General features: G+C 39.9%; 1 protein-coding gene across 2 annotated transcripts in view; it reads left to right on the forward strand.

Moving 5' to 3' along the window:
- LOC306770735 (collagen alpha-1(XV) chain-like) overlaps positions 1-14,552 on the forward strand; it is a 64,701-nt gene that overhangs the window by 45,230 nt on the left and 4,919 nt on the right. The window contains exons 8-38 of one of the 2 annotated variants that reach the window (XM_079259636.1): positions 2,492-2,621; positions 2,780-2,823; positions 3,120-3,302; positions 3,451-3,477; positions 3,777-3,830; positions 3,930-4,010; positions 4,163-4,210; positions 4,301-4,435; positions 6,706-6,759; positions 7,166-7,201; positions 7,825-7,959; positions 8,972-9,031; positions 9,134-9,169; positions 9,387-9,413; positions 9,806-9,868; positions 10,120-10,155; positions 10,233-10,316; positions 11,214-11,279; positions 11,416-11,478; positions 11,671-11,751; positions 11,907-11,942; positions 12,085-12,138; positions 12,379-12,435; positions 12,578-12,637; positions 12,753-12,794; positions 13,402-13,429; positions 13,551-13,619; positions 13,829-13,854; positions 13,953-14,051; positions 14,134-14,287; positions 14,383-14,447. In XM_079259636.1, coding sequence (XP_079115762.1) covers positions 2,492-2,621; positions 2,780-2,823; positions 3,120-3,302; positions 3,451-3,477; positions 3,777-3,830; positions 3,930-4,010; positions 4,163-4,210; positions 4,301-4,435; positions 6,706-6,759; positions 7,166-7,201; positions 7,825-7,959; positions 8,972-9,031; positions 9,134-9,169; positions 9,387-9,413; positions 9,806-9,868; positions 10,120-10,155; positions 10,233-10,316; positions 11,214-11,279; positions 11,416-11,478; positions 11,671-11,751; positions 11,907-11,942; positions 12,085-12,138; positions 12,379-12,435; positions 12,578-12,637; positions 12,753-12,794; positions 13,402-13,429; positions 13,551-13,619; positions 13,829-13,854; positions 13,953-14,051; positions 14,134-14,287; positions 14,383-14,447 — 2,133 coding nt within the window. The remainder of the gene's footprint in view (positions 1-2,491; positions 2,622-2,779; positions 2,824-3,119; positions 3,303-3,450; positions 3,478-3,776; positions 3,831-3,929; positions 4,011-4,162; positions 4,211-4,300; positions 4,436-6,705; positions 6,760-7,165; positions 7,202-7,824; positions 7,960-8,971; positions 9,032-9,133; positions 9,170-9,386; positions 9,414-9,805; positions 9,869-10,119; positions 10,156-10,232; positions 10,317-11,213; positions 11,280-11,415; positions 11,479-11,670; positions 11,752-11,906; positions 11,943-12,084; positions 12,139-12,378; positions 12,436-12,577; positions 12,638-12,752; positions 12,795-13,401; positions 13,430-13,550; positions 13,620-13,828; positions 13,855-13,952; positions 14,052-14,133; positions 14,288-14,382; positions 14,448-14,552) is intronic. The other variant, XM_079259637.1, reaches the window with a different exon arrangement.

The raw sequence follows: 14,552 nt of genomic DNA on the forward strand, positions 1-14,552 counted from the left end.
CCAGCTTGTTGCTACTATGAGACTAGGAGGCAACTAGCAATTCATATTTTGCTTAATGTACAAAAACAAATGTGAACAGACTATTATCTGATGATTTATAAGTTCTAGCAGTTTTCCGTGACAGAGCTAAGCTACGGTGCTTTTCTTTTGTGCTTTCATTGGGAAGAAAGAAGATCTATATGTATATATATTGTGACAAGTTTCAGGAGAATATTCAGTTGAGTTAATCCACTTGACTAGACCTGACGGGTGTGTATCATGCTTGATTTATAATATAATACAATATAATATAAAATAATATAATATAATATAATATAATATAATATAATATAATATAATATAATATAATATAATATAATATAATATAATATAATATAATATAATATAATATAATATAATATAAAATAGTATAATATAATATAATTAGTTATGGCATAATAACAGCACTTGGCAGTTGTTCCCCAACTGTGGTTTTTTACTATTTGTTTTAATGCAATGTCCTGTTCACTGCCATCATGATAACAGCCATCCCTTCAGTCGATTGAAGTCATTCTTATAGAATTGTCTCATGGTCGCCTTATTGTATGCTAAACTCCATTGGTTGCTTTGTAGAGTTAGAGTAAATTATAACATTATTATGAAAAAGAGAAATCAATTAACCAGATGGTTAAAAAATATATATTTATTTATAAAAGACTGTTTTATGGAAATGCTTGGTGATCAGACTCCATGGTGGAATGTAACATAAATGATGGAAAGGTATTGGAGGGCCTGTAGTTACCTGCACATGTTGGAAGGTAGTGGTGAAGAAGCAAAGTTTGGAGGTGGCAGAGAATTAGGCGCAGAGGAGTACAGCAAATGTTTCAGATTGAAGTGTTTGAAAAAGGATAGAATGACTTCACCAGTGGATGAGTTTGGCCAGCATGAGAAAACAGAAGTGAATAAAGCTCAAAGACGTGGAACGAGGTCGGAGGGGAAGAAACAGCTCAGACACGGAATATGTCTGATGATGACAATAATAAACTAACGGTGCCAAAACTGAAACGTTTTATTAACAGGAAAATGTCTGCAGTTTGCGCCTCAAATGACGGCAGAGCCCGTAGAGTTGTGCTGAGCGATGATCATCCACCAACAAGCATTTGTAAGGAGTCCAACTTCAACTTCTCCAACAGGCCTGGAAATAGACTCCTGTTATCCACCACTCTGGCACAAGATGACATTTTTCATACTGCTCTCTAACAGATTGTGTCATACACCAGCAACCTCCTCACACACTGACTTTTAACTCATCTGTTGACCATATGAGGGCAATCCTCCTCTGTTTGTTGCTCATGGTGGCAGAACAAGGAATGGAGATGTGTTGCGTTGGGATATTTTGAGCTGCTTTTTTGAAGGAAAACCTGACAGGATTTCTTTGGAGGAGAGTTTAACCTTTAACTCAGCAAATCCTGACAACCAACCAAAACTAATTTCATTAGTTCAGAATTAAAATCCATTTAATGTTCACTCAACTGAACTAAAGATTTTTAGTTTAAAAGGAAGAAAAAGTGAAAATAATTTTGTGCAACTGAGAAAAAAAGAAAAAAAAAAAAAAACCACACGTGACATTTGTGCCAAAAACATTCTGCAATTATCTGCTGGTTGCAGCTCCATGTTTACAATACAAACACGACTTGTGCTTTTTTTCTCATCTAAATTTTGGCAGGAAAGCAAATAAGTAAGCTTTTGCTTTGAGGATGAATGCAGCAACTTGGCCAACATGCTCAGTCAAACAATTGACGTATTTCCTGACTATCTGGACACAAAATCCCCATCAAAACATACTGGAGCCTTCATACTTAAAGTGGATTTGAATTATTTTAATTTGATGACCAATTTGCTTTAATAACAGCTGTTATACTATGTCTTTCTGCCTCTGTGGAGAAATTATCTGGAGAAACGAGAGATGTTGCCATTGGTTAAAGTATCTGACTCCCCTATTGCTACCGGAGTTTAGTGATATTTGTATCACAGTGACTGTAGTTCAGTCACACTGCATGTACAAGTTCAGTCTGCCCCCTCATCCAAAGAACGGGTGGATTCATGCCCTTTTCTCTGGCAGGCTTTTTCTCTGGTATGAGATCAATACATTTTATCAATACAGCAAATTTTACAGAATGTGGAAAACAACAACAAAAACAGTGCTTTCAGTGTGAATCTAAGGCCAATGTTCGATTCATTCTGGAAGAAAATACTTTTTTATCATCAGCAGCAAACACATTATTTTTCATGTTACATTCAGCAGCAGTTTTGTTGGACTGGAGCAAAAGATGACGCTGCTGACGGAGAAAACACTGGAAATACAGAAGCTTTTCAAATAAAGTTTTTATATGGATCTTAAACTAAAGTAACAAACTAAAAGTTTTTAAAGGATAATATTCTTTACTTTCCCTATATAATTAATTTTAATCTAATTTTACCCTCTTTATCTCTTCTATGACCATGTTTGTAGCCCTTCCCTATACTAGACCCCACTTACAGCACCCCAGTCAAAGCTCCGCCCACTGAGGTGTCATTCAGCGATGATGAAGATGAAAACATTGAGGAGGCTTCAGGACAACAGGAGACGACCATAGTAGAAAGTAAAATATGTATACATGATTATTTTTCCAAGGCTTGTGGTATTTTGCTGTTGCAGTTTAAAAATGAGCCAGCAGGTGGTGCTGAAGAAGCAGAGTAGCTCCTTCTCATACCGTTCCTGTTTGTCTTTTCTGTCCTGTTTTTGTGCTTCATTTTGTAGTAAGATCTTTTCAGACACCTCCTCCTGCCACGAAACCAGACTCTGTAAGTATTTTTTTTATTATCAATTTAGATATTCAGGACTGTTATGACAGAATAATTGGCATCTGCGTCGTTTTATAGTGGTCCAAACCTGCTCCCAAAATCCTGCAGTGCAGTTGTGTCCCAGTTAACATGAGAGGACTCTGCCCCATTTAAGCTTCTGGTTTCCTGATATTTTCATGGAGAAAACTCCCATTATGTGTTTAAGGTTTTCCAAAAAGAAAAGAAAGAAAAAGAAGTGTGTATTATGTCATCCTGCAGTTAAAGGAATCAGTGCATCACGACTTTTCATTGTTCAGTCCCTCCAGGTGTCACCAGGTCAGAAAGGGGAGCGAGGAGATCCAGGTCCTGCTGGACCTCCAGGACCACCCGGCCCTCCAGGAACATCATCAGAAGATGGAAAGGAGCCTGGACCACGAGGTCCTCAAGGACCACCTGGACCTCCAGGGCCTCCTGGACATCCTGGGACAAATGGACAACCTGTGAGTCCCATCTGTTCGCTCACTTCCTGTTTTTACCCGCAGCTTTCTACTCGCAGAACATGAGCCGAAGGGGTTTTGCTGTTTATCAGGTTTACAGGTCAGAGTCTGCAGTGATGAATTGGTTTTCTTTCTTTTTTCTTTTCTCCAGGGAAGTAAAGGTGAAACTGGTGTCCCAGTAAGTAAAACTCTCCCAGTCCTGTAGATATGTTCCTCCATCTGGGACTCATTTTTCAGTGTCTCTAGTGAAATCTAGTTCCCTTATGCAATCATTTCTACATACAGACACTAATTTGAGTTCTGCCTCATGTCAGCAGAGATAGTACACATCTTTTTTTACTTTTATTGATTTGGACCATTACAGTACACTGCAGACAGTCCTGGTTCACTCCTGATACCATTATCTGTGTTTTTGTATTACACCTCATATCTGATGTGGCGTTGAGCCCAGCTCTTATCGCCCTTTTTTTTTCCCAGGGAGCAACAGGATTCCCTGGACTTCAAGGAGACCCTGGGCCGAAGGGAGAAAAGGTTAATAAACCTGTTTTCATTAATAAGTAGTCATGTTTACTGTGCACACACAGAGTAGCAAAAGAAGAAATCTAATGTTGCTGCTTCGGTTTCTCACAGGGTGATACTGGTGTTGGATTGCCTGGTCCTCCAGGTCTTCCTGGACCTCCTGGTCGCCCTAGCAAGTCTTCCATGTTTCTGGTTTGTTTAGCTTTTTAAAAAAAACTTTTTTTTAAAAAAAAAAAAAAAAAAAACATCATTAAAGACTCCAAAGACTTTAAGTTTTAGTTGTGAACTTCAGGAGCAGTGCCTGGTTTTGACTTGTGATTGGAGATATGGTGTGTGTTCATCAGGAGGGCTCTGGATTTGAAGACTTTGACAGTGACACAGAGATTATTCGGGTAAGTGAAATAGGCCGTTAACTTAACATCGAATGAACACACACACATACAAAGTACTTTTTTTGATGTGTGGTGTCATACGGTTAACAGGGTCCCCCAGGGCCTCCAGGTCCCCCAGGAGTGCCTGGTCCCCCGGGGACTGAGGCTAAACATGTCTTGCCTGGACCACCTGGGGCTCCTGGGAGAGATGGAAAGGATGGAGAGAAAGGTGAACCAGGACTGCCTGTGAGTTCATCATTCATTATATTTCTCTTTCTGGCATCACTGGTTACGAACCTTCCAGTTAAAAAGCAGAGTGAAGATGTAGGTTTACACATCTGGAGTACAATGAGCTTAATTTCAAACATTTTCTTTGAAAAAATTTCTGGTACATGATATAAAATACTCATCCTCTTTTATTGTTCTCCATCTTCCTTTCAAAAATGATTTTATGCCCTATTTTTTTATCTTCAGCCTGACTCAAGCTGCAGCCAGCTGAGATGATGATAACAGTGGCAGCTTTAAATGAAAAAACAAGTCATCGCTGTATATTAATCCACATATTCTTACATTCAGAGTGAATGAAGCCTTTATGAATCATTCACTTGTTCCTATTACATAAAAAGGGATAAAAAAATAAAAAAAAAGGGATCCATAACTTAGTAAACTTTGCTTTCTTTACCCCCCTCAGGGGATATTTAATCTTTTCTAGTTTTAAATGGAACATGACATCCTTCAGCTAGCTGGTATAGAGGAGTTCAGGGTGTGGTTATCCAGTTCTGCAGGACAAAACTGCAAACTAGCAAGCGATGGAATTCCTCTTAAAATGTTGCTGAGAGGCTCTGAGGCTTAGGCACAGCTGAAGTTAAGGTAGAATTAGCCAAACAATGGATTCACATCCTTAAAGAAACAAAACAGCAAATCTATAAACTATTTTAAAAAAAAAAAAAGGCTGGTTTTAAGGGTGATTAAGTGCATATAATTACTGATCTGAGTTCTGTTTTCAGGTGATTGAGGAGTGGTTTAGTGGCTCCGGCTCTGGGTTTGGGTCAGGGTCTGGTCAGGTATCATCAGCCCCTTTCAAGGGCCTGAAAAGACAATATTTGCCCCGATTTTGCTCGAAAACCCCATGTTCATTTACTGCTCCTCCTGCCATTAATTGCTGCACAGTGTGAGACCACATTTACCAGCTGAGAGAGAGAGAGAGAGAGAGAGAGAGAGGGAGGCCATCGAGGACACGTGTGTGCACATTAATTGAGCTAAAAAGCACTTATATATCTTTCTTGGGCTCATCATTAAATCTTTATACTTTGCAGCGACCTCATCAGGAGCTTTTTATATCTCCATGGGTCATACCTTTTCTTCCATTATCTCTGTACAGCAGTTTTTTTGGCAGGAACTCCAGTAATGAACAGCAGAAGCTTCAATGTGGTTACAGCTGTAGCCTCTGTTGGGGTAAATGTGTCTTTTCTGAGTTTTTAGAGGCTTTTACTAACTGCGTTGGAGGAGCACTAAATAACACACAGGTTTATTTATATATGCTTTACATCATAAACTATTTATTCCCTTCAGGTATAGGAGCTTTGTTTAATATGCTCTAATCGCAGGCTTGCATGCAGCGCCTACTTTTGCTCAACAATGACAAACATGATGCAGTCTTGGTCCCACACAGTCATGTGAAAAGGAACTGGAACATCCTTTTGATATTAAGCTTTTGTGTATAAGTACATAATGAAAAAGACTCATGGTTGTGTAATATTGGGTAAATGCAGCTTGAGATTAACGGCTCATTATTTATTGAACTGAATAATAAAATGTGGTGAAACTACGTCATTTACAGTTGTGCTCATGTCTATTCAGACCCTTTCATTAAAGAAAAGGCTGAATTTACAACGGTCACTTAAATAACTGGAGATTTAAAAAAGGAACAAAAACTAAAAATTTGCTAAAATATCATTTAGTAATATAAGACACTGTTTTTTCCATTTAGTTGAGTTGAACAAAGAAAAAACAAACAAACAAACAAATTGGTCCTGGACAAATTAGAGCAGTTTTCTGTTGAACAGTGGGACAAAATACCTGTCAACAGGTGCAGAAGTCTGACTGAGAGGAACAGAAAACACCTGACTGCAGCGGAAACATTAAAGGATTGTTCAACTAAATATTAGTTTATCAGTGATGTAATATGTAATAAATTTTCTTATTTGTTTACTTTTTTAAAAAAAAATTATATTGATCCATAATAAGAAAATAATGTAATGTTTTTAATACTTTTTTTTTTTTTTTGTTTATTACTTTAGACAATCTCAGCTTATTTTACAAGCAGCTGGTTTTTGTTTTTTGTTTTTTTCCTTCTTTAATGAAGGGCGATGAATAAATATGAGCACAACTGCAGTTTATTATGTCCTGGTACATAAAAGCTGAGAACTGAGAGAAGTATTTTCTTTTTCACATGAGTGTGTGCCGTCTGCCTTCACACACATAAAACTAAATTATAATTGTTGCTGCGCTTTTAGGGAGTCGATGGGAATGATGGTGAGCCTGGACCTGCTGGAGGGAAGGGAGAAAAGGTGAGGCTAACAAGCTGCTTGTAAAGTTAAGATACTTTTATTCCCCACATTGTTATTGGTATAAACTCAGAATTCAGTCGGTGGTTTAGGAGCACGTAAATTCACAGCACACTGGCTTCGACCTGGCACTTCCAAAGTGTGTGATTTCTGCCATGTTAACTTTTGTACCAGCCTTCTGATTTCCCCTGTGCAGGCCTCTTACCGCTCTGTTAGCAGAAACAATCACACACAAAACTTAAAAACCCTCATTGCACAAAGAGCCAAGCTCTTAATGGCGGCTCGGGTGTAAACAAGTCTGAGTTGCGAAAGCTGCTCTGATTTTTAATGCAAACGGAGAACAACAGTCTGTCTCAAGTCAACACTGTAGCTAATGGGATTTTATTATGTTTCATTTGTTTGTTAATAGGGAGATTCTGGTGTGAATGGGCCACCGGGTCCAAAGGTAAGATGTGTTTACTGCTTATTTGACTACACAACAGCAGGAATTATTATCCTGGTGTTCTGTACCATCATGTGTTTTCCAAACTTTATCATTTTCTCTCACTGAAACTGTGATTCTTAATGTTGGAGCTGATTTTTTTTTTTTTCTCCAACAGCCGAACCACAATATGTGCAATTTATTTATTTATTTATTTTTTATTTTTGTAACCTGTCCTGTCCAGCATCTCAGCATACAGAACAGCAATCTGCGTGCCATATTTTTGCCAGACAGATTTGCTCTGTCAAGGGAGACATCTCATGTATATAGCTGCCCTTGATAATGTGAATATTTTTATTATTATTAATATATATATATATTTTATTTTGCAATCATCGTCAGTCTTGATATGACCGTGCTGGACATGGCAGGGGAAGAGGAAAAAAAAAGATGAAGGGAGAAAGAGAGAGAGAGAAAAGAAAGGCGTGTCTAACCTGCTAAAGTTAGAGTATTCACAAAACAATATAAACTACTACAGAAATACAACAAGACATAAATAGAATAGTGACAATATTCAAAAACAAACAAACAAAAACAAAGTAAATAAAATAAAAGTATGTGCAATTTAGAAACCACATCTCTTTCAGGGAGATCAGGGTCCACCAGGATTTCCAGGTCTTCCTGGATCATCAGGTCCAGAAGGGCAGCCTGGACCCAGGGGGCCACCTGGTCCTCCAGGGCCCCCTGGACCTATGTATAGAGGCTACGCCCCAGTGTTTGCGGTAAGTGTCCAACGATGATGTTGTAATATGTATAGCCAGAATCAGTTTTACTTGTTTTGTCATTTTGACACACAAGCTAACATGTCCAGATATGTTTTGCAAACCATGGCAACAGATCAAAGTCACTACTTTGCCAAGAAGTTTTCAGAACCGGCCCAATAACTACCTTTACCTCTAAAACAGGGGTGCCCAAAGTGGGCCCCGCGGGCCAAAATCGGCCCGTCATCACTTCACTTTTGGCCCTTAAGTCATTGTTTATATTAATGGTCTACAGAGCTTGATGAAAAGACACTTTCAGTGTCATAAACCTCAGTAAGACCAGACTCAGAGGGACCCTGACTGACTCACACCTCAATGACCTTGTCAGTGAGCCAGGTGCAACCCAACATGGAGACTGGTCATGTCCAAAGATCAACTTCATGTTTTCCACTAAGTAACAACAACTTGCCTTGTTCCACATGCACTGTTCCTGGTTGTTGATACGTTGCACTTGGTTGTAGTTTAGTGGCTGTAAATATTGTTTCTTGCCCCTCTGACTATGGCTTTATTGTTCTATTGCTATATTGATTTTTCATGTAACATTTTATTTGCCCAGATAGGAAAAAGAAATACACCGTATTTGCTATTTAACAATAATTAAAATAACTTTGTGCATTTTCTCGTGTTTCATCCTTAAAGCTACAGCGTTTGGCCCGTGGCTCATTGGATCATTTTCAGTTTGGCCCTTGGAGGCAAAGAGTTTGGGCACCCCTGCTCTAAAAGGAGTAAACTATCTACAATATAATGAAGCGGTAGTGAATGTGGCGTAGTGTTGAACACTTCAGGCGCTGTTAAACTGCAGTTTTTTTAGATTATTTAAGCAGTTTTTATTTTTGAGTGAAACATAAAAGTCCGTCCCACGCAGCGTGAGGAATGAACTGTTTGACTTGAATAGTTTCCCAGGCGGCAGGGTTCTTATCTAAAAAATTTTGGATAAACCATTTAATCATGTTTACTTCTTTTGCTTTTTGAGGATTTGGAAGGATCTGGCTTGCTGGATGATTTTGGAGCCACATCATTTAAAGAGCAGCAGGTACAAGATTAGGTTTTGCATCCTTGTTTTATGAAGTAAAAAAAAAATAAAAAAATGACAGTCGCTGTTTAACTGGCATGTTTTTTTGTTATTTTTTTATAGGGTCCTCCAGGTAGTCCTGGAGTTCCAGGACTCAAGGTAAGATATTTGTATGTGTCAGCATTTTAGCATATAACATCTCTCCTAACCTCCCAACAAAGTTAGTTTGGCACCAGGTCTGTGCTCAGAGTGAGGTACAAGGAGGCCTACAGGACATGAGCAACATTACTTGAAGCACATTTCTCTCCACACACAGCTACACATCTATTTCAAAGATTTTTCTCCCTTTATTGTCTCCCTTTCATGCCTGTGACAGGGTCTTCCAGGAGAGCCAGGGCAAAAGGTGAGTCTGCTGTCAGGTTTCTCTCCCCACTGTCCCTCTGTCATGCTTCTCAAGATATTAAAGATATCTCAGAACGAATCAGAAAAGCTTCTTAAAAGTCTTGAGCCTTCAGGGCATTAAACAGCTCTTTAGTGAAAGGTCTCATGCTGATGAGAGATAGCAGCTTTGGGCAGCATGCTGTTTAAGAGGATAGAGATGTTGTCCTCTAACAGGTTCACAGTTTGCTTTGTTGTGCATTACAATCCACTGCAGCACAGAATCCTTCAAGCATTTACCCACAAATCTGTTGCACAGAAATGCCTCGGTGTTTTGTTTTTCATTTTTTACACGATAAAAGGTGGTTTTTAACGTCGATATCTCTTGCTGAAAACGTTTCCTGGTGGTTTCTGCAGGGGGAGCAAGGTGTCACAGGCCAACAAGGGATGCCAGGGTTGGTTGGACTAAAAGGGACGAAGGTTCGTTTTGTCAAGTTTTCTGAAAGGGTTTTTAACCTGCAACGTGATTTTGAAGACTGATAGTTCAGTAAACGTTGGTGTAATCGTAAAAGGCACAGCAACAGTTAGAAAATAATCTTGCTTTACAGTCATGATCATTTTAAATAATTGCATTCAGTTAATCAGATCAGTTATGTGACATCTCTTTTCTGTCAATGAGACAAAGTTTGAACTCGGTTGCATATTTATTTATGTCGTGTTTGCAACTACAGGGACAACAGGGGGACAAGGGTGATCCAGGGCAAAAGGTGAGACCGTTACTACATGGTGCTGTTTAAATGTGTTTTATGAACAGGTGTGCTAAACCATTAAACTTGTCTGTCAGGGAGAGGCTGGACGAGATGGGCTTAGTCTTCCTGGTCCTCCAGGACCACCTGGACCACCAGGACCCGTTATCAACCTGCAGGATGTACGTACCGTCAGAACATAGCTCTATAAAGTGGAACTATTATGTGCATTTCAAGCTAATTTATTTTCATTTCTGAGACCAGAAGGGCTGGGATTGATCGAGTTATTGTCACAAATCGCTTTATTTACTTCAGACCGGCCCTCTCCGTAGGCTGTCAGATCAGCCTGCGGGCAAAACAAGTGGATTGAGACTCTTCCGCATTAAGCCCCGCCTCCCGCCACTGCACTTGATCGGGAGCGCGCACCGCACCTGCTTTCGCCGTCATTGTAACATCTAATAAGCAGAAGGATTAGGCTAATATAAACTCAATAAAAAAAAAAACACAAAATACAATGTCAACACATAGTATACAGCCCTACATGTTGGAACCTGAATCAGACCCTGAAAACGAAGTAGAAAACACAGCAACGAATGCAGCAGGATGTCTCTCTTTGGTAAACTCACCAGCCATCGTTGGAAATAACTTTATCCGACATTTTCCACCCGCCTGATGTATTTGTACATGCCCTTGTTAACCAGTAGAAGGTAACCAATCACCGAACCTTATCCCCCGGGACGTCACAAGGATTTCCAAGTAGAAAAAACTCTCTAAAACGATATGTTTTTCGTCGCCATGGAAACCGAACGGAGAGAGTGCTGGAACTCAAACTCAAACATGCGTTTAGGTGATAAAAAACAGTGCCGTTCACATGTCTGGTGAGGATTCAACACTGTAACACTGTAGAACGCTCAGAAAACTCCAAATACCATAATAGCAACCCTTTAAAGGCACCTTTTCGACACTAGCAGCTTCTTGAAGGATGATCATATGTCGTTTCCAGCTCGTGTGCTCTGTTCACCGTTACAAAAATATGTCGTCTTCCTCCTGCGAACAAATGTCCTCATTTGTCCTTTCAGCTTCTGATAAACGATACAGATGGTGCCTTCAACTTCTCAGGGATTTTTGAAGCTCAGGGACCTGCTGTGAGTAGAAGCCAAAAAACATTCATTCTGCACCAAATGATCTTGTTAGAAATGGTTGGTTTGTGCTTTCTGAGTCAGTTATGTCCTCCAGGTGCAGATCTGGTGTAATTATGTATCTTTTGCCATGTTTTTGCAGAGACCACCGGGTCCAAAGGGTGACACGGGACTGCCAGGTGTACATGGACCTCCAGGACTGAAAGTGAGATGTACATACGCTGTACTCACACACATAATTTTCTGATATTTGTGCACATTAAACTGTCTAAATTAATTCCGTTTCGACTCATTTTTGCACGCAAAAGCAGTAAGACATTGATCCTGGCTTACTGTGCATGCCCGCTGCTTTTTTAATCCATCAACACATGGTTTTTACTGGTGTTTTTTCATGCAGGGTGAAAAGGGTGAGCCAGGATTTATCATCGCAGCAAATGGATCCATGATGTCTGGCCTGCCTGGGCACAAAGGAATCAAAGTAAAATTTCCTGTCATTGCTTTTCACATTTCACCCGCTTGCCTAAGAAGTTATTTGCAGAATGACTCAAGATAATGGATGCATGCAAGTTCTTTGGGATTTACTTACATGTGAGCAGTAAATCACAGCACAGATCAATGTATGCTTGTTGGCAGGGAGATAGTGGCTTTCCTGGACCCCCTGGAATTCCAGTAAGTCTTCTTTTTAAGTGACAAAAACAACTTTTCAGCAGTTTAAACGCCATTAAACAAAACTCTCTCTGTTGCTATAAATGGTTTATGCATTACATGTGTTGAAGATTTCCAGTCAGTCACTTTCCTTCTTTGCTGACAGGGACCAATGGGACCACCAGGCGTCAAAGGGGAATTCGGTATACCTGGACGACCAGTAAGTACCATGAGCTAAATGTATATTTAAAGCAAGATTTAAAAGGAGAAAAAAAAGCTTCATAGATTAATTTCTCTGTATCAAACATTTAATAATTAGATTCTACTTTAAAATATAATTGGGAATGTACATATTATGGATTATATGTTGCCTCTGTGATATTGTTATATCATTAAAACAGGTTTTTACATTTAATTAATGTGTAGTTGCAACAAATAGAACAAATCTGTCTCTGTGCAGGGTCAGCCTGGCTTGATGGGACCTAAAGGAGAGAAAGGAGACCCTCGAGGACTCCCAGTGAGTCAAACAACCTGACAGCACATGCAGAAACACTGGAGATGCTGATTAATTATATCCAAATTACGCATCATTTGTTCATGTGAAGTTGTTTCCCCATTTCCATCCTCTTAATGCTTTTCCAAACTTCTTCTCCTCTCAGGGACCTCCTGGCCCTCCTGGACCTCCAGGTCGCCCAGGAGTATTCAATTGCCCTAAAGGAGTAAAGACACATTTATTTATTACCTTTGAATTTTGACTCAATCTTCATTTTTCAGCTGTATTTCAAAATTCATCTGCTTACATCCTCTCTTCTCTCTTCTCCTGGTTTTTTGAAGACAGTGTTCCCTATTCCTCCCAGACCCCACTGCAAAATGCCCGTAGGTTTCAGACTGAAAAAGACAGGGAAAAAAAAAATCTAAATAAAAAATCTATTTTATGAAAGTAGAGGGCTCATTCTGGGCATGTATGTTATGCTGTAATTCTCTCTGACATGGGCTTGTTTAAATTAGAGTGTGGGATGAATCATCTCAAGCATCCATCAAACATCATCTGCCTGCTCATTGATTAATATTTGTGGCCTCCAGTAGAAAGATGACTATTTCTATTCTTTTTTTATTATTACTATTATTAATCCCATTTACTTCCTTTCTCTCATAACCTTCCCACGGATAACCTGCATGTTATTCTGTGTGACTCTGGTACAAATCCTAACCTTTTACTACTCAGAACCTTTTTAGGATGATTCCCAAATATGCCTGCATGCTGCATGTCAACCCTGGAAAGGTGAAGGCTCGGTGCAAAGAAATGACTGAGGTAGAAATGAAATCACATCCAAGTAAAATCTGCATGAGCCTGCATCTGCACGCTGATTAATACGTTGACATTACAGAATGGGCGACTGTAACTAAACATTGGTAGAAGAGTTCGCCAGATTCAGCCAGCACTGTGTCACCGACGGCTGATGTTTTTGTTTCCTTATTTCAGCTGAATCCCAACGGAACGATTGCAGCTGGTAGGTTAAATCACCTCTAATGGGCTTTGAACTTAACAAATATTAATCGTGATATAGTCTTAGTCGCTGTGTAAATGGTCCGAAACGCGACCGAGCTTGTGTTTGCCTTTTTGTCACCAAGGCAACTGCCAATCAGGACCAAAAGGAGAAAAGGGAGAAAGGGGCCTTCCAGGGATGCCAGCGCCACCAAGTGAGGGAACAACTGCTTACTAAGGAACATTAAAACATCATTTATTATTTCAGTACTTCTTGGAATAAAGGGAAAAGTTACAAATAGCAGATCTTGCTGAGTCCCTTAAACGCAACATCCATGCTGGGATCAAACAATTGGTTTTAGGACAACTGTGCTAATATGTGTTTTAACTTCCTCATCTGTCTCCTGATCTTATTCTTCTTCAGGCACGTTTATCCCGAGAGGAGGCTGGGTATGTCTCACACAGGGCCATCTTCATCAATCTCAGTCATTTATTTTGTTGTATTCTGTTAAATGTGTGTGTGTTTGCCTGTTTGTGTGCACTCACAGGGTTTTAGAGGTGACGTGGGCATGAAAGGGAATAAGGGACAAAAGGGGGAAGCTGGGTATCCAGGGCAACCAGGTATGCCTGGGAGATCAGGACTGGTGGTGAGTTCAAGATTTATTTATTTTTGCATCTTTTCTAAAAACAAAATAAAGCAGTTGGTAACTTCTTTGTAACCTGTTGCAGGGGCCCAAAGGGGATTCAGTACTTGGTCCTCCGGGCCACCCAGGCGTCCCAGGCCCACCTGGCGTTCCAGGCTATGGCAGAGCTGGTCCTGTTGGGCCTCCCGGGCCCCCTGGCCCTCCAGGGCCCCTTGGGTTGCCTTTCAGATATGGTTCAGGTACACACAGCTACAGTGCAGTGGTTGCCAGTTAAAATCACACAGTTAAATTAGCTGAAATAAACTAGATTTATAGTGACATTTTCTTGTGGTAGGTTTGACCATTGCTGGCCCTCCAGGACCTCCTGGACCACCTGGACCTCCTGGTAACACAGCAGCAGTAAGTTTTCCTTCATTAAAAGGGATATTTGGTTTTTCTTTAAGTAGGTTTATAAGAAGTGCTGTGCAATAAACGGTGGAGTGTCTTCAGTTTGACGAATCGAGG

Source organism: Telmatherina bonti (genome assembly GCF_933228915.1).
Source record: "Telmatherina bonti genome assembly, chromosome: 20".
Classification (NCBI taxonomy): domain Eukaryota; kingdom Metazoa; phylum Chordata; class Actinopteri; order Atheriniformes; family Telmatherinidae; genus Telmatherina; species Telmatherina bonti.